The sequence below is a fragment of the Littorina saxatilis genome, linkage group LG5, assembly GCF_037325665.1.
Source record: "Littorina saxatilis isolate snail1 linkage group LG5, US_GU_Lsax_2.0, whole genome shotgun sequence".
Lineage (NCBI taxonomy): Eukaryota > Metazoa > Mollusca > Gastropoda > Littorinimorpha > Littorinidae > Littorina > Littorina saxatilis.
In genome coordinates, this window is record NC_090249.1 from 47,579,107 (window position 1) to 47,597,531 (window position 18,425).

Genomic DNA, 18,425 nt, shown 5'->3' on the forward strand with positions numbered 1-18,425 from the left:
GAAACGCCCACAGAAGCAAGAGGCCGCGAAGACCCCTGCCCCAAAAACGAAACGTCTCCAGCAGCCGAAGGGGGAGAAAAACAACAACCCTGCGACTGTTGGGTCAGCCCAGCCAACGAACCCCCGCCATTTATAGACTGAACAGGAACCCATCGGGTCTGATCAGAAAAGAAATGGTCCGGTCCGGTCCGGTCGGGGGTGCCGATCCGGTCCGGTAGGGTGGTCCGGTGTTCCGGTCCGGTGCCGGACCATCCGGAGGTCCCGTTCGGCACCGAACCATCGTACCCACAGAAGTGTTCGGGTGGTTAGGTCCGGACGTGGACATACCGTACCATCCGGACCCGTGGTCCGGTATGGTCCGGTTCGGTGCCAGACCATCCAGACCAACAGAGGTGGTCGGGTGGTCCGGCACCGGGCCATCCGGACCCGTAGGTCCGGACCCGTAGGTCCGGACCCGTAGGTCCGGTACCATCCGGAGGTCCTGTTCGGCACCGAACCATCCGTACGCACAGAAGTGTTCGGGTGGCTCGGTCCGGGCGTGGACGTACCGTACCATCCGGACCTGTAGGTCCGGTTCGGTGCCAGACCATCCGGACCAACAGAGGTGGTCGGGTGGTCCGGACCGGTCCGGTAGGGTGGTCCGGTGTTCCGGTCCGGTCCCGTACCATCCAGAGGTCCCGTTCGGCACCGAACCATCCGTACCCACAGAAGTGTTCGGGTGGTTCGGTCCGGACGTGGACACACCGTACCATCCGGACCCGTAAGTCCGGACCGGACCACCGGTCCAGTACCGGACCCGTAGGTCCGGTCCGGTCCCGTAGGTCCGGTCCGGTCCCGTACCATCCGGAGGTCCCGTTCGGCACCGAACCACCCGTACCCACAGAAGTGTTCGGGTGGCTCGGTCCGGACGTGGACATACCGTACCATCCGGACCCGTAGGTCCGGTTCGGTGCCAGACCATCCGGACCAACAGAGGTGGTCGGGTGGTCCGGACCGATCCGATAGGGTGGTCCGGTGTTCCGGTCCTGTGGTCCGGTCCCGTACCATCCGGAGGTCCCGTACGGCACCGAACCATCCGTACCCACAGAAGTGTTCGGGTGGTTCGGTCCGGACGTGGACCTACCGTACCATCCGGACCCGTAGGTCCGGTATGGTCCGGTTCGGTGACAGACCATCCGGACCAACAGAGGTGGTCGGGTGGTCCGGTTCGGACCGGACCACTGGTCCGGTACCGGACCATCCGAACCCGTAGGTTCGGTCCGGTCCCGTAGCATCCGGAGGTCCCGTTCGGTACCGAACCATCCGTACCCACAAAAGTGTTCGGGTGGCTCGGTCGGACGTGGACATACCGTACCATCCGGACCCGTAGGTCCGGCATGGTCCGGTTCGGTGCCAGACCACCCGGACCAACAGAGGTGGTCGAGTGGTCCGGCCCCGACCGGACCACTGGTCCGGTACCGTACCATCCGGACCCGTAGGTCCGGTGTGTTCCGGTTCGGTGCCAGACCACCCAGACCAACAGAGGTGGTCGGGTGGTCCGGTCCCGACCGAACCACTGGTCCCGTACCGTACCATCCGGACCCGTAGGTCCGGGGGTCCGGCAAGGGCCAGAGGTACTGTCCCGCACCGGACCCTAAGGTCCGGTACGGTCCCGTACCATGGGTCCCGTCCGGACCAAACCCGGAGGTCAAGTCCAGTCGGGACCCGTGGGTCCGGTTCGATCCCGACCCGTAAGCCTGGAACGTTCCGGACCCTTGGTCCGGACCATCCGTCACCCGAACACCAGACGCTAAGGAATGGCGTGGGGTCAAGACGGTCCGGTCGGAGGTGTCGGTCTGAGCAACAGAAACAATGTTCCCGTCGCCCTGACCATTCGACAGAAGTACCACGTTCTGTCGAACACCTCCACGTCCAGTAACTAGTCGGCCGGAGCGTCTTATCAAGAGGGACAGCCACCAGTCACACGGACGTCAGAGGGAACCGTAGTAGCAGTGGTCGTAGGCACGAAGCCTGAAACCCCTGCCCCCACAGGACCGCCCTGAACGGGGTCAATTCGCATCCCAACCCCAGCGGGGAGGGAATTCAGAGACCCCGTCATCTCCTCCGATCTCCCCCCCCAGAAGGCCGAAACTACTGTCGAAACAGCAGCAGACGACCCAGCGAGGGAGTTCAGAGGAGGACCCGTGTCCCTCCTGGCTTCCACAGCGGTGGAAACCGAGGAGGGCACAGGAGAGGCACCGGAAAAGGAAGATTTTAATGCCAACTGCACCCGGTGTTCCCAGGCGGTCACCCATCCAAGTACTAACCGGGCCCGACGTTGCTTAACTTCGGTGGTCGGACGAGAACCGGTGTTTACAACGTGGTATGGCCGTTGGCTGTCAAAACCTGAGTCTCTCCAGTAGCCCCTAGATCGGATTCACCAACCCCCAAAGAGGGTTGGGAATCGACCTGCCCCCGGATTCGAGCCAGGGAGGAGAAGGAAACCTTCCCCCCAGGCTTGAAACCGGGAGGAGCTGAAGCCTGAGACTGAGGGCCGGACAACGGCGTCGAAGGGGGGGAAGCTTGTTCCACTGAAGGAGAAGGAGAAAGAAGCTTTTTCTTTCCCCTCGACCTTCCCCGAACCTTCGACGGCGCAGCCCCGCCCGAAGTCCCAGGCTCAAGCCCAGCCTGTTTGAGCAAGCTCGCATTGAGCTTGCTCAAACAGGCTTTCTCCGCCCTCCCTCGCCGCAAACGCAAAGCGTTTGGGGAGGGAGAGTCGGAGCGCCGAAAGATCCCCTTCTCCGTGCGTAAAACATGACGCTGGGCGCCCGGAGAAGGGTTGCCCCCGGCAGACTCTGGTTCCGTAGAACCAGAGCCCAAAACAGGACGAGACATCCTACCTCGCCCTGTACGTACCCTTAAAGACCGAGAATTAACAAAATTCAAAGAAAATTTAGGTCAATACTCAAGTGAATGCGGCGAAACGAGAAGCAGACGACCGGTCACCACGAAGTAGGACGGGAGGCACGCCGAGTCCGCCACACAAAAACGGAGGCACAAGTTGAAGGAAACACAACGTAGCCTCAAGCCAGAAGTGGAATAACACACAATAATCCAACAGGTGATAGTCCACACAGAAAAGAAGCCTCTTAGTCCAAAATAATCCGGGAGCGTAGCAGAAACACAGCCGGTCTGACACGCGCGAAAAAAGAAAGAGGACGCGCCACCTACATCCTGTAAGGGGGAAGCACTCGGACAGTGCTTGGGATCCACGGTGGCGCATGGTTATGGGAGATAATTGTACCCACTCAGCGTTTTGTCCAATTTTTTCGGCCTATAATAGATAATGTGCAAGAATAGTACTGTCGAGGTAAGTGTTATATTGACTCATAGGTTTTACACCTTGTTTGGTTATAACATTATTTATAATACTTTCTGTTAAAAAATAACTTTTAAAAAAAGCAGTAGAAAATAAAACACACACAAAAAAACGTTAAAAAACACAAATTATCCCCCTTTCACCCCCCTTTGCTAAAACAAATCGCGTGACAAACTTATAAATAGCACGACTGAACTGGGCATCCATTTTTGAATTAGTACACACAATTTGGTGGTGATTGGACTTAATTCAAGCTTGCTAGACAGATTTCTTTACAGTTACTGATTTTTGGGAAGTTTCTTGGTGGCAAGCTTGGGCAGGCAGGACGTAAACGCCGTGGCAGTGCTAGTCACAATAGTGTTAAAACAGGGGTTCCACTGTTATACATTTGAGCCATGGGATACCTAGTTATAATTAATGTGATTTTCTTGTCTAGCCTTGGCCCGGAAACACAGTTTTCACTGATTATGGAGATGTCCCAGAATGGTGTTTTTTTGTGTAATTTGTAGGTATTTGTTTATTTGAGGTAGTTCTATGAATATTCAGAATCTTCCAGGTCAGGTTTTGTGTTCACATGAATTTACACACGAACAAATGCACAGACATACACATAGCTACCGTACTTTCCGGGTCATAAGGCGCGACTTTTTTCCTCGAGTTCGACCCCTGCGTCTTGTATAACGAAGCGCCTAATCCGTGTATGAAATACGAAAAAAATCAAAGAGACCGCTTGAGTACCAGTCAAACAACTTGTGATAATGCATGTTTCAGCTACTAGGTACTGCCCTTCCTTTGATCTGGCCGCACACACAGATTTCCACTCTGTTAAACTCGGTCACTGCCCGATGCAGGAAGTGTTTCCTCTCTCAGATATGACAGGGGAACCACCTCTCATGGCAAAAACTGGGTCATTGACCCCTGGGAAGAAGGTCGTGTCTTTTAACAAGGCCACCCAGCTATCACAATGCCTTTGATCTGGCCGCACACACAGAGCACACATATTTTCACTCAGTTAAAGTCGGTCACTGACCGGTCACTGACCCCGATGCAGGAAGTGTTTCCTCTCTCAGATATGACAGGGGAACCACCTCTCATGGCAAAAACTGGGTCATTTTGGTGCGCCCTATCGGCCCCCTGCGTCCAATGGGTGACTGGATTACAATTTTTTTTTAAAAGAAGGGGGTGCGTCTTAGATAACGAAGCGCCTTGTCACCCGGAAAGTACGGTAATTGTTATTACATGGAGCCAGGTTTATATAAAGGTGAGTAAACAAGGCAAGCATGTATGTGTCATACCTAATTGTTATTACATGGAGCCAGTTTTATATAAATGTGAGTAAACAAGGCAGGCATGTATGTGTCATACCTAATTGTTATTACATGGAGCCAGGTTTATATAAAGGTGAATAAACAAGGCAAGCATGTATGTGTCATCCTGATTGACGACAAATTCATCACACTATTAACCTACCATAAACCCTATGACGACAAATTCATCACACTATTAACCTACCATAAACCCTATCAGCCTTGACACCATGTATCGCAACCGCTTAGGCAGTTTCCCCATGTAGTATGAAAAGGTCACACTTCTGTCCAACACGTCATCTTTCCTGAAACAAAAGAAAACCTATAATGAGCAAGAAAACAAACAAGAAAGAAAAAAATAAGCACCACCAACAACAACAAACAATGTCGCGTAAAGTGATATCAAAACATTTTGTCAATCTGTTTGCCTAAACAATAACACTCAAAAGGGTGCACAGAGACTGAGCCTGGGCTGACCAAAACCCGGCCATTAACCAATATGGCATGTTTTGGTATCAGCATGTCCACAGGGACATAATTTGCATAAAATGGGTTTTTATTTTTATTGAGCTTATTTTATGTTCAGTAAAAAGTAAAAACAACCTACATGTCCAGTTAAAAGTGAAAACAACCTACAAGTACAGAGCGGTCTCTTCCCCATCATCTCCAAAGCACGCCTTCATGAAAAGGTTGCTCACAGCTTCCACCGCCCTTGGTGGTTGGAACTCAATGACCTGTAACACAACCACAAACACATGTGTAACCATTAGTGCCCGAAGCACAACAATCACCTTTTGAGGCAAAGCCATTCAAACAGGATTGTTGTGCTTTGGGCACTCGGTTACATTTGGCGCTGCGAGCAGGATGGGACTCGACATGATATGATCAGGAATGGAGTTATGGCCACTCGTTCATTTTCATGCTGTTCCCATCCAACGAACCTGGGAAAGACTTCAAAATCGCTGGGCAGGTCTATGGTTCGGAACTTTGAGGACAAAGTTCATTCAAACGGGGGCGAGTGTGACAGGGAGACGTCACCCTTCACAAATGTGACAGTGTACAACAAAACCTGGTATAAGGGAAACAAAAATTCAAAGTGAGGTTTTAAAGTCATATACTAGTACAGAGAATGCTATGAAACATAAAGCAATATGGCACACTAAGGTAGAGCACACACTGAATCAAATGTGATCATTTGCGACAGCGCGGTTAACCTTGACCTTTCCTCGAGCTACAATCAGGTGGCGGCTAGCCTATCCACAATATACAGAAACTCCCAAGCAAACACTTCATTTTCATTATTCTATTGTCCCGTTGTTGGGAATTTGAGGTCGCTTCCTCCCAGTGGAAAGCTAGCAGCAACAGAGTCGCACTACCTAGGTGTGGGGGTGTTTAGGGGTAATCAGCCACTTGCATTTATGGCAGAATGACTGAGGTCTTTAACGTGCCACAGTGGTGACACGGGGCTGGAACATGTATACCATCTCTGAGTCTCACATAAAGCTGACCTATGTCTGTTCAGGCCCGGATTCGAACCCGTGACACGTGGATCACAAGGCCAGTGCTCACCCAACTGAGCTAGTTTCATCAGTTTCTGTGATGTAGCTGCGATTAAGTCCCGGCTAGCCGCGATGTCTATCACATACACAGCTGTTACTGCAATCTTGCCGTGACCTAGTCGCCGCAACCTGCGATGCTTGCAACAACATCACAGGAAGCCGCGACAACCAGCGATTTGTTGCTGCCATCTGTTTAGATCTCCCAGTGACCTAGCTGTGACCTTGCTGTGACCTTGCAGTCACCTCTCTGTGACCTCTATGTGACCTTGCAGTAACCTGGCTGCGACTTTTCTTTTCTATAAGGGAGCATGCAGTGACCTCTCTGTGACCTTGCAGTAACATCGCTGCGACTTTTCTTTTCTGTAAGGGTGCGTCCATCAGGTAATTTTAATAAGAATAAAATATAACCCTGACAGAATATAAGAAAACTACCATACCTTATGTCCCTGTTGTGTTAGAGCAGTCTTGGCTTCCATGACAGCACGCACACAGGTAGGGTGGGAGTGAACGCCATCGATGGCTGTGTAGAACCCCACAACCAGAGGACTTTTCTTCTCATACAACTGCAAAACACACATTTACTTCTTTTTTTTCCATACAACTGCAAAAAGCACATGGAGTTTTCTTCTCATCCAACTGCAAAAGACACATTCAGTTTTCTTCTCGTCCAACTGCAAAAGACATGGACTTTTCTTCTCAAACAACTGCAAAAGACACATTGATTTTTCTTCTAAAACAACTACAAAAGACACATGCACTTCTCTTCTCATACAACTGCAAAAGACACATGGACTTTTCTTCTAATTCAACTGCAAAAGACACATTGATTTTTCTTCTTATACAACTACAAAAGACACATTGATTTTTCTTTTCATTCAACTGCAAAAGACATTGATTTTCGTTGGCATACAACTGCAAAAGACACATGGACTTTTCTTCTCATACAACTGCAAAAGACACATTGATTTTTCTTCCCATACAACTGCGAAAAGTAAATTGACTTTACTTCTTATGCAAAATGAATGCTGTCAAAGTACCTTCAGGGAGTACATAAGAATCAAGTTCGTACCGTGTCTTGGAAGAAAAGAGGAGGTACATAAGGATCAAGTTGATGCATTCTGGGAGTCAGCAGAGCCTCTGTCACGAGAATCAGGCCGTCCATGTCACGAGCCATTGGACCTGCTGTCATTCGCACTGAAATCCACAGAGTCATTATGAATATTCCATATAGTATGGCACTACTCTATTTTTTTTTGCATGCATGTATTCATGCTTCCAAGCCCCGAGACTGTCGCTGTGAACTTGGGATCTTTATCGTGCGCTTGCATACACACGGGGGTGTTCAATCACCGAGGAGAGTCTGCACAAAGTTTCCTCTGGGGAATAAATCCCTTGTGGAACATGGGGATCGAACCCACGCCAATAGGGACAACTGGTTTTGAAGCCAGCACCGCTATACCGACTGAGCTATTGGACATTGATGCATCATCACAATGATTACTTTGAACTAAAAAGTCAACTCGCCAAGGTTAAGGTCAAGGTCACCAGAAGGACTTAAATAGATAATGAATGCTCATATGTTTCTGCCTGTGTGCTCACAACAATACGGCGTAGCTCACCCAAACTCTGTCTGGTTATAAGGGAGATAAATCTGCTGTTCCTGAGAGCACCTATAGATGAGGTTTGGAAATTATTATGTCGGGTTTATATGGGTTATAAAAGAGTAAATACCCTTGCTTTAGTGAGACAAATAATCCACACGTTCCCGGTACATGTGGTACAGACAGACACCTTCGCTAGTGACTGGCCTATATACAGTAAAACCTGCGAGCAAAGGACGCTCTTGGGGAGCCTTGCCACTGTCCTTTGTAGCAAGGTGTCCTTTCTTATGAATATGAATGCGCCAACATTTTTTTGGAAAAAAAAACCAACAGTCACCGATTCTTTATGGCCACAGTGATTATTAAAACTCAAAGTTCTGAAGCCCTCAAGTTTTGTTGGGTTTTTTTGTTCAAAGAAAAGAAGAACAAGAACAAGAACAAATCTTTAATTGTCTAAGGCCACAGCCCCTTACCAGGCATGGGAATTGAAAATTGTAAAAAAGGCGGAAAATGTATAACTGAAGACGCGAAGCGTCAAGTCGACGGCGCGAAGCGCCTAGCCTTACTAGGGGGGTCCGGGGGCATGCCCCCCCGGAAAAAAAATTCTCCAAAGAACCCAGATGGTGCAATCTGGTGTCATCTGAGCTCCAAGTTTGCCATTAAATTCTGTTTTTAGAATCAGAGTTTTTAGTACCAATTTTTGCTTTTTTGAAGAAAAAAAAATTATATACATATATATGTATTATACAGTGAAGTCCGGGTACAACGAATCTCAAGGGAGATAAATTTTAGTTCGTTATATCAGCAATTCGCTGTGGAGTTTTCAACCCTAAATGGTCTTAAGACAAGTTTTCCCACTCGACTCACCTTCAAATGATCGTCCCATCGATCTTTCCTTGGAGAGTACAATCTCTGCATGTTTTCAACAGCTTCATAATATAATCCATAGAGAGAGGCATAGTTCAAATGTTCACTTTACTGTCACAATTTTAGAAGTAAAATTTAAAAAGTCGTGTAAAAGCATGTACATGTACATTCTGATCAATCTCCGATCAATCTCCGATTTCATGGTGTCCACCAGTTCTGGTGCATGTACTACCCTGGCCAAGTTTCCTCTCAAGACATCAAAGAGACCGCCCCATAGGTTAAACTCCCCATAGGTTAAACTCGGTCACTGACCCGGGTGCAGGAAGTGTTTCCTCTCTCATATGAAAGGGGAACCACCTCTCATAGCTAAAACTGAGTCAATGACCCCTAGAAAGAAGGTCAGTGTCTATAAACAAGGCCATCCAGCTATCACAATGGACCTGCCTTTGATCTCGCCTCACACACAGATCGTTGTAGCCTTGTGACTTTTAGAGACAAAGGTACACTACGAATCCTATAGCGTGCCCGCGAATCAACAGCGAGCTGTTTCACTCAAAGTTCAAGTAACTGAGGCGGGCGGTAGCAGTGCGTGAACAAAGTACGGACAGTTTTCGCGGGCTTTTGCGCAAAGGCAAAAGTAACCGGTGCTTTATTTGTTTGCCTCCCCCCTTTATTTTTTCGGCGGACACTTTTGCTTTTTCGGCGGAACAAAATAAAAATTCGGCGGAAATCCGCCGTTCGGCGGACAATTCCCATGCCTGCCTTACAATAGTGGTTAAAATAACAGCAATAGTATCTGCACAGTTATAAATTATAGTCACGCATAAAATTCAACAAATACATTAAGACCCTGATGACATGTCACTGAACCTGATTTATAAGGGTTCGTCTCTTCTGTAACATGAAGAACACAAATCTGCTGAAGCTGTTCATCACATTATCCTCATTACTGCCACAGAAATACACAAGTTGTTGTTGCAGCGTCTTAGAGTTCGAGAAAGAAAAGGAGAGAGAGAGAGAGAGAGAGAGAGAGAGAGAGAGAGAGAGAGAGAGAGAGAACGAGCGAGCGAGCGAGAGAGAGAGAGAGATGCAATCGGTTTCTTATCTGAAGCAATGGGTCATTCACTGGAAGATTCTTTGATCGAGCTGTTGAAAACCACTCGAACAGTTCTTAGTTCAACTCATCATAGGTTGTTTTTCTTCTCTTAACACATTTTGCCGTCGATCTGGCACCGGAGTCCCACTGACTGAGAATTTGTGTTCAATCAGCTTTTATGTTGGAAATTTGAGTTTTTCCGCAATTCAGCTCATCAGCAACTTTTCGAACGGTCTTTATGACATCGACTCTCTCTTGTAAAGTCAAATTTGTTCGTTTTGGCATGATGAGACGAAGACGAAGATGAAACGAAGATGCATCACAGTACAGAAAGTAGAAACCCGAAATGTGTGTGAGTTCACGGCATCGACCAATGAGCATGCACCATACAAAAATCAGCTTAATTCTTTCAAGTGCTGTCATTGGCTTACAAAATAAGCTTCTCGGGCGTTCACATCGCCAGCAATATTGTATTTGCAAAACCAAGATGGCGGACCAGCGTCTACTAAAAGCTGTCTGCTTCAAGGGTTTGTCCGTTGTTGACAAGTAACGAACCCAATCGGGACCAAAATAGGGTGTCCGCGTCCGCACCTTTGAGGTGTTCGCTCTTTTAAGGTGTTTTTGAGAGTAAAATACATCCGTCCTCACTTGAATTGTCCGTTATGCTAAGGTGTCCGCCAAAATAAGGGTCCGCTAGATGCAGGTTTTACTGTAATGTCACGTGGGAAAGTTACATTCTGAAACCCGTTTACAGGAAACACATGTGGTTTATTTGTACAGCAGTCCCTCTCATGAACGGACACCCTTGGGCCATAGCAAAACTGTCCGTACATTGCAGGTGTCCGGTCACGGGAGGGGTGACCACACCACCCCCTCCCCCATACACTCACACAGAGACACACAAACAACAGGATTGAGTCTATGCTAATCACTTCTTGTGGCTACTAAACAATAACAATAAACTCCTAATACTTCTTTAAACGTTCTGTAAAAAGGATTTGTATGAAAAGTGTTGAAAAGAAGAGATAAAATAAATCCTCAAGGCAGTGAACACACTCACCATGCACTGACATACGAAAGCAGCCACACAAACACAGCACAGAGGAGCGTGTGCAGATGCTTTGCAAGAATAAGCTTGAAAACCAGTTTGAATAGAGCTGCATGTCATAATCAAGTAATTTATTTGTTTCTTGTCTGGCTTTATTGACTGCATGCCGATCATGTGGCATGGCAGTGACTTTTCACTCTTCAGTCGGAAATACACTGTACATAACACAGCTCCCACTCTCCCTCACTAATGCCTACCCCAAGCCGTGACAACTGATGCTTGGAAATTGTGTGGAAGAGTACACCTCTCTATTTCTCTCCAATGCTCTTCCTGCTGACATGCGGTGACACCGGACACCCCACAGAGTTTAGCCAGCTAACTCTCCACCCCCACCCCCCCTTTCTCTCTCTCACTCCCTCCAGCCATGTACTGTTGGGGGCTGTGGCCAGAGAGGCCAGCTGCACTGTTCACTCAGAGCAAAACCAGTTGACTGTGTCGTAACTTTTGACAAAGCAAGACAACTGAAGGGTTCATAGATTAGGCAACCGACTCACTGGTCAAGGCTGAGGGGAACACACAGACACACGATGGGTACACGTGCACTCAAGTTATCAGTGACTGTCATCACGCCATTGCGGCTGTGATCTTTGTACCAAGAGCCGGACTGCTCCGTTATCGATTTTGTTGTGGTGAAAATTTGACGATGGTCTGTCCGTACATTGGAGGTATGACCTGCTGTTGGGACCGAAAATGAGTGTCCGCGTCCACGTTTTGCAGGTGTCCGTTTAAGGGGGGGCAAATATAGAAGGAAAACACTCCGTGCCGAGCAAATGTGTCCGTACATGTCAGGTGTCCGCTCACGCCGGGGGCCGTACATTGCAGGGACTGCTGTATGACTAAAAGCAAGGGTATTCACTCTTTTACAACCCATACAAACCCAAAAGAGTTATATTTCCAGAATTTCTCTATTGGAAATGCTCTGTTCATTATTTTCATACACGTACCCAAAACTGCAACAACAACAACAACAAACAAGGCGAAATTACTACATTTAGTCAAGCTGTCAAACTCACAGAATAAAAACTGAACGCACTGCATTTTTTCACCAAGATCGCATACTCGTAGTTTCATCAGTCCACCGCTCGTGGCAAAGGCAGTGAAATCGACAAGCCAGAATAGTGCGGTAATGGTCGCGCTGAGCGGTATAGCACGCTTTTCTGTACCTCTCTTCGTTTTAACTTTCTGAGCGTGTTTTTAATCCAAACATATCATATCTATATGTTTTTGGAATCAGGAACCGACAAGGAATAAGATGAAAATGTTTTTAAATCGATTTCGGACATTTAATTTTAATCATAATTTTTATATTTTTAATTTTCAGAGCTTGTTTTTAATCCGAATATAACATATTTATATGTTTTTGGAATCAGAAAATGATGAAGAATAAGATGAACGTAATTTTTGATCGTTTTGTACAAAAATAATTTTAATTACAATTTTCAGATTTTTAATGACCAAAGTCATTTATTAATTTTTAAGCCTCCAAGCTGAAATGCAATACCAAAGTCCGGCCTTCGTCGAAGATTGCTTGGCCAAAATTTCAATCAATTTTATTGAAAAATGAGGGTGTGACAGTGCCGCCTCAACTTTTACAAAATGCCGGATATGACGTCATCAAAGACATTAATCCAAAAAAATGAAAAAAACATCTTGGGATATCATACCCAGGAACTCTCATGTCAAATTTCATAAAGATCGGTCCAGTAGTTTACTCTGAATCGCTCTACACACACACACACACACACACACACACACACACACACACACACACACACACACACACACAAAACTTGACTAAATGTAAAAAACTTGACTAAATGTAAAAAACGTAATCGTCCTCACCTAGGTTCTGACCAGACATCAGGGGTATATGTCCTTGGTTCCTGAAAGGATGAAACCAGCTTCAATGACAGTGAAATGCTAATTTTCTTATTCCCACACCCCACAACCACATGTAATCTCACCCAACCAATCTCCAGAATGCATTCTACTCTCCAAATCACAAACCCTTTTTGAAAGTACTCAAATTCTGTATTGTTAAAAATAATACTATATTAAGGATAAGGACAAGATTTCCTATAATCCTGTGAGGTTACCCTCACCATAATTGGGGCTGCTTTCTCACTGGGGAAAGCGAGCTGCCATACAGTATACGGCACTACCCATTTTTTTAATTTTTCCGCATCCATGTATTCTTATTTCCAAGCCCTGAGACTTTCGCTGTGAACTTCGGATCTTTATCGTGAGCACGCATGTACACGGGGGTGTTCGGACACCCAGGAGAGTCTGCATATAGTCGACTCTGGGAAATAAATCCCTCGCCGAACGTGGGGGTCAAACCAAGGCCGATAGCGACAACTAGTTTTCAAGACAGAGCCGCTACTGACTAAGCTATTTTATTTCCCAACCCTTGTTGAAAACAAGTATGGCAACTTACGAGATCCTGTCGACTGTAGGTTTCAAGCCATACACTCCACACATCTGGCAAGGGATGCGAATGCTGCCACCGATGTCTGATCCAATGCCAACAACAGAACCTCCCCCACCAATCAGGGAACCCTCTCCTCCCGAGGATCCGCCAGGGCCTCGAGTCAAACTGTGAGGGTTCTTCGTCGCACCATACATTGGATTGGAGCAAGCAAATCTGGTGACAATAGCATAGCATTTAGACACAAGTCATGGCTCTATCAAGCTCCCTTCATCCTATATCTGTTGTGCCAAATACAATGGGCAAGTTTGAGAAGCGTTTACACATTTTTGGAAAAACGGTGCCGATGTCGCAAATTGGGCAAAAAAAGGTGCCGATTCCATGAATTCTGCAATACCATGAATTGGGCACAACATAATTATGCACTTACCGTAAAAGTCGACCTATAAGCCGCGACTTTTTTTTCCTAAATGGACCCCTGCGGCTTATAAGGCGGTGCGGCTTATGAATGACTTTTTCTGAATCAGTGGCGTGTATCCGACTTCGCTCAGTGACCTAGTTTCCGAAAGTTGGATCGCCGATCGCCGCTGTGTAATGGCCTTGAATCAGCTGTGTTTACCTCAATTCACTCACTCACCTTCTTTCCGGAAGTTTGAAGCATGACAATAACTTACACTCACACAGTAATGGGTTGGTATACACCGGTTTTGATCGATCACTTCGCATTGCTACTACAGAGAACAGCAACACGCACATCTAAAACAAAGCAACGTACAACCACGATGCCGAAAACACGGAGGCAGGCCTATGATGCAGCCTACAAACTTGCAGCCATAGACTTGGCTGTTGAAAAAGGCAATCGCGCTGCTGCTCAACAAATCGGCGTCAATGAAAGCATGATTAGGCGTTGGCGAAAGCAACGAGGCGAACTTGTGAAATGCAAGAAATCCACAAAAGCATTCCGTGGTTGCAAGGCACGCTGGCCACAATTAGAAAAAGAAATGGAGGACTGGGTCAGCACACAACGTGAGGATGGTCGCGGTGTTTCAACTGTTCAGCTTCGTCTGAAAGCACGCACCATTGCAACACGTCTGAAGATAGACGACTTCAAAGGCGGTCAATCTTGGTGTTGCCGATTTTTGAGGCGCAAAGGTCTGTCACTGCGTGCACGTACAACTTTGTGCCAACAGCTGCCGCCAGACTTCCATGAGAAAATGATGTCATTTCGAAACTACGCACAAGAGCAGGTAGCTGAGAATCTGATTGGCCCACAGAACATCATAAATATGGATGAGGTTCCGTTGACCTTTGACCTTCCATTGACACGCACAGTAAACAAAAAGGGCGAGTCTTCTGTGGCACTGAAAACAACGGGACATGAAAAAACACACTTCACCTGTGTTTTGTCGTGCACGGCTTCGGGTGAAAAGCTTCCGCCGATGGTGATTTTCAAGCGAATCACAATGCCGAAAGAAAAGTTTCCGAAGGGGATCGTCGTGCAGGTTAACAAGAAGGGGTGGATGGATGAGAAGATGATGGAGACCTGGCTGACAGAATGCTATGGGAAAAGGCCAGGGGGTTTCTTCCGTCGCACTAAAGCTCTGTTAGTCATGGACAGCATGCGTGCACACATCACTGAGAAGGTCAAAAAGTCAGTCACTGCCACCAACTCCATCATCGCTATCATCCCGGGTGGCACAACAAAGTACCTGCAACCCCTCGATATCAGTGTGAACCGGCCCTTCAAAGTGGTGATGAGGGATGAGTGGGAGAGGTGGATGGTGGATGGCGAGAAATCATTCACAAAGACTGGCCGGATGCGTAGAGCAACCTTTGCAGATGTGTGCCAGTGGGTCCTGAAAGCTTGGGATGCTGTCAAAAAGTCAACGATCATCAACGGCTTCAGAAAGGCTGAGATCATCACTGGAGCAGACGACGCGACAGACAACACGACAGCCACTGACAGTGGGGCCGAGAGTGACACTTCCGGTGACTCTGTGCCAGAAGCCATTCTGAACTTGTTCATCTCCGACACTGAGGAGTCCGACTTCAGCGGATTTTCAGCATCAGATGTTGAGTGATTTACAGAACTAACTACAGGTGCTGTGTGCAGGACGAGAGGACAGTTTGATAGTCCAGAGTTCTGTGAATCACTCAACATCTGATGCTGAAAGTAAAGTGCAAAACTGACAAGTTAGCCGGTTCGTTTTTGTGTGTGTGTGGTTTTTTTTCGTTGACTTTCGATGTTTCTTGACTTGAACTTTGCTTCTAGGCGCGGCTTGTATGCCGGAGCGGCTTGTGTATGGATTTTTCTGATTTTTTTTTAAAAATCGGGGGGTGCGGCTTATACCCAGGTGCGTCTTATAGGTCGACTTTTACGGTAAATAGGTTTAACGGCCAACAAATGTCTCCTTGTTGTGCCTCATTTTGCCTATTCCAACATGAATTTGCACAAAAACAACACAAGAACGAAATGGCACAAGAGATTCGAAAAACACTGGGTTTCTTAGCAACACAAGAGAAACACTGGGATTATACCTAAGCAACACAAGAGAAACACTGTTCTTTCTTTCTTTATTTGGTGTTTAACGTCGTTTTCAATCATTCAAGGTTATATCGCGACGGGGGAAGGGGGGGGATGGGATAGGGGAAACACTGGGATTATACCTAAGCAACACAAGAGAAACACTGGGATTATACCTAAGCAACACAAGAGAAACACTGGGATTATACCTAAGCAACGCAAGAGAAACTCACGTCATAAGCCCTTGTGGAAAATTGGTGCGGACAAATGGGACAGCTCCCAAGCTTTTGAAAATCTGTAACACATTTTTTTGTGTTAAAAATTATACACGTACATAACAATGTAACTTGAATATGTAAAGCGCTTAGAAAACGTCAAGCGCTATATAAATCTCCCATATAAAAAAATATATAAAAAAATAAAAATAAAAATAAAAAACAATGTGATTGAAAATTCAGTTATTCATCACATCACTTTTTCCATACACAACTGGTTTCATTAGCTGTCACAATTATTCAATTCATCTGTCACAACGTTAAAAAAAAAAGGGGGGGGGGGGGGGGGGGTACATCTGTGAGCATATAAATTATATTCCCAAATGGGATGACTAAATCTCATTTTGCCCAAAGTGAAATTACAGCATTGAGTATATATTCTCAAATGGGATGACTAAATCTCAACCTACCCAAACTGAAATTACAGCATGAGCCACAGGATCTGTCACCCATACTGATCGCTACAAACCTGCGAAATATTGGGGTGAGAAACAAAAAATCAAAAACAAACAACAAAATGATTGCAAAATCAAACCTGAACAATGTCGCCATCCCGTTCAACAGGCTTGTCGGCAAAGCAGGAAAAGCCAGCATGGCAGTCATAGCCCTACAGACCAACATAAAAGTATATCAGTTAAGGGGATGATAAATTAAGTAACCTTCTTCTCCTGCTTCGTTAATGGGCTGAAACTCCTACGTTTTTTTTTTACGTGTATGACCATTTTTACCCTGGGGATGCATGCTTGTTATTTTCATGTTTCTATAACCCATCAAACTTGACATGGATTACAGGATTTTTTCCGTGCGCACTTGGTTGAACTTGCGTGTACACACAAAGGGGGATAAAGCACTAGCATGGCTGTACATAAGTTGACCTGCAGGGTCCCCACTGGTTTTTAGAAACAAAATTCCATGACTTTTCCATGACTTTCCATGAGCCTCAATAACATTTTCCATGACTAGATCCACAGGTCGCCATTTCCGAACACGCAAACTTTTTACGTCTTGTCACTGCCAGTTTTGACACTGGCTTGCTTTGCACTGAATTTGAGTCAGTTTCTACGCAGTGTCTCTTCGACAAGCAAGTCAAGCATTTGCTACGCAGTCAGATTATCGGTAATGTTTGCTGGTCCTGTCATTTCACTAAACTGGACCAGCCACTGTTTGTATCCATCTGCACTTTCGTAAATTCCGTTTCGTAACCGTCACTGTGACTTGACGAACTGTCATTTTTTTCACCGCGATACACATTTCATTGCGAAGATCTTCCTTGGTAATTCGTTTCAATTCCGCATACTTTTTGTTGTCAAGAAACAACTCGAAAGAAAGTTTCAAACTCATCATCCTCCATCTTGCTTGTCGAAGCGCTAAAGTACTTTATCGATGCAAAAACAAAAGCAGAAAACTTCGACAAAACCGACTCAAATGCAGCGCAGACGACACGACGAGATAACGGAAGGAAGTGAGCCTCGCTTTGGCTCAAGTGCCGTTAAAAATACCGTTATTCTCGTATGCAAATACGAACGAGAAGTTGGTCATACGAACAAGCCTTGTGCTAGCGACGCAAATCGCTGCTGGCTAGCAATGGGGGGGGGGGGGGGGGGGGGGGGGGGAATGGCTGGGCGACGAAAATAGCCGCTGGCGTGCTAAAGGTTAATTTTTTTTTCTTTCTTATTTTTGTTAAATTCCATGACTTTCCATGACTTGAATTGAAATTCCATGACTTTCCAGGCCTGGAAAATTAAAAATCAAATTCCATGACTTTCCAGGTTTTCCATGACCTGTACGAACCCTGGACCTGGGAGATAAAAAAAAAAATACAGATCTTAACCCACCAGGCACGGCCGGGATTCAAACCCATGACCTTCCGTTTCAGAGGCCGGATTCTTATCCAATAGGCCATTGCGCCCGTCAAATTAAGTAACCAAAACTAACCATATGTCCAGCCTCAAAGGGCGTAATCAGGGTTCCTTCTGAATCAAATGTGACTTAAAAGTTTGTGACCACTATAGATTCATAAGAAAGACCTCTTTCATTGTTTTTACCTCATTCAACGCAACACAAGCTAAGGGGATCAAGATAATGAGCTAATTACAAGGGTACATCAGCTTAACAAGCAAAAAAACATTATTGATTTGTACATCAAGAGCACACTGTAGCTGTTGATACAGGTAAGTACAGGTAATGCTTCCTATACACCTTTGTCGACACAGATTAAGTCTTACTTCTAAGTTCACACTGTCTTTGATGCTGATTGGGTGACAGGAGGTCGGCCAACTCAGTCTCACCTCTAAGTTAGATC

The 18,425-nt window shown here is 46.3% G+C and overlaps 1 protein-coding gene and 1 non-coding gene across 4 annotated transcripts in view; both read right to left on the reverse strand.

The window, feature by feature from the left end:
* The window catches only part of LOC138967303 (fatty-acid amide hydrolase 1-like), a 40,568-nt gene that overhangs the window by 11,836 nt on the left and 10,307 nt on the right, over nt 1-18,425 (reverse strand). For all 3 annotated transcript variants that reach the window (XM_070339836.1, XM_070339838.1, XM_070339837.1), the window contains 8 exons: nt 16,659-16,730; nt 16,082-16,143; nt 13,334-13,540; nt 12,739-12,779; nt 7,294-7,418; nt 6,662-6,787; nt 5,302-5,399; nt 4,871-4,970 (listed from right to left, as the gene is read on the reverse strand). In XM_070339836.1, the coding sequence (XP_070195937.1) occupies nt 4,871-4,970; nt 5,302-5,399; nt 6,662-6,787; nt 7,294-7,418; nt 12,739-12,779; nt 13,334-13,540; nt 16,082-16,143; nt 16,659-16,730 (831 nt within the window). The remainder of the gene's footprint in view (nt 1-4,870; nt 4,971-5,301; nt 5,400-6,661; nt 6,788-7,293; nt 7,419-12,738; nt 12,780-13,333; nt 13,541-16,081; nt 16,144-16,658; nt 16,731-18,425) is intronic.
* LOC138967897 (5S ribosomal RNA) lies at nt 2,258-2,376 on the reverse strand. Its single transcript, XR_011456073.1, has one exon. It is a non-coding gene; the product is annotated as a 5S ribosomal RNA (ribosomal RNA).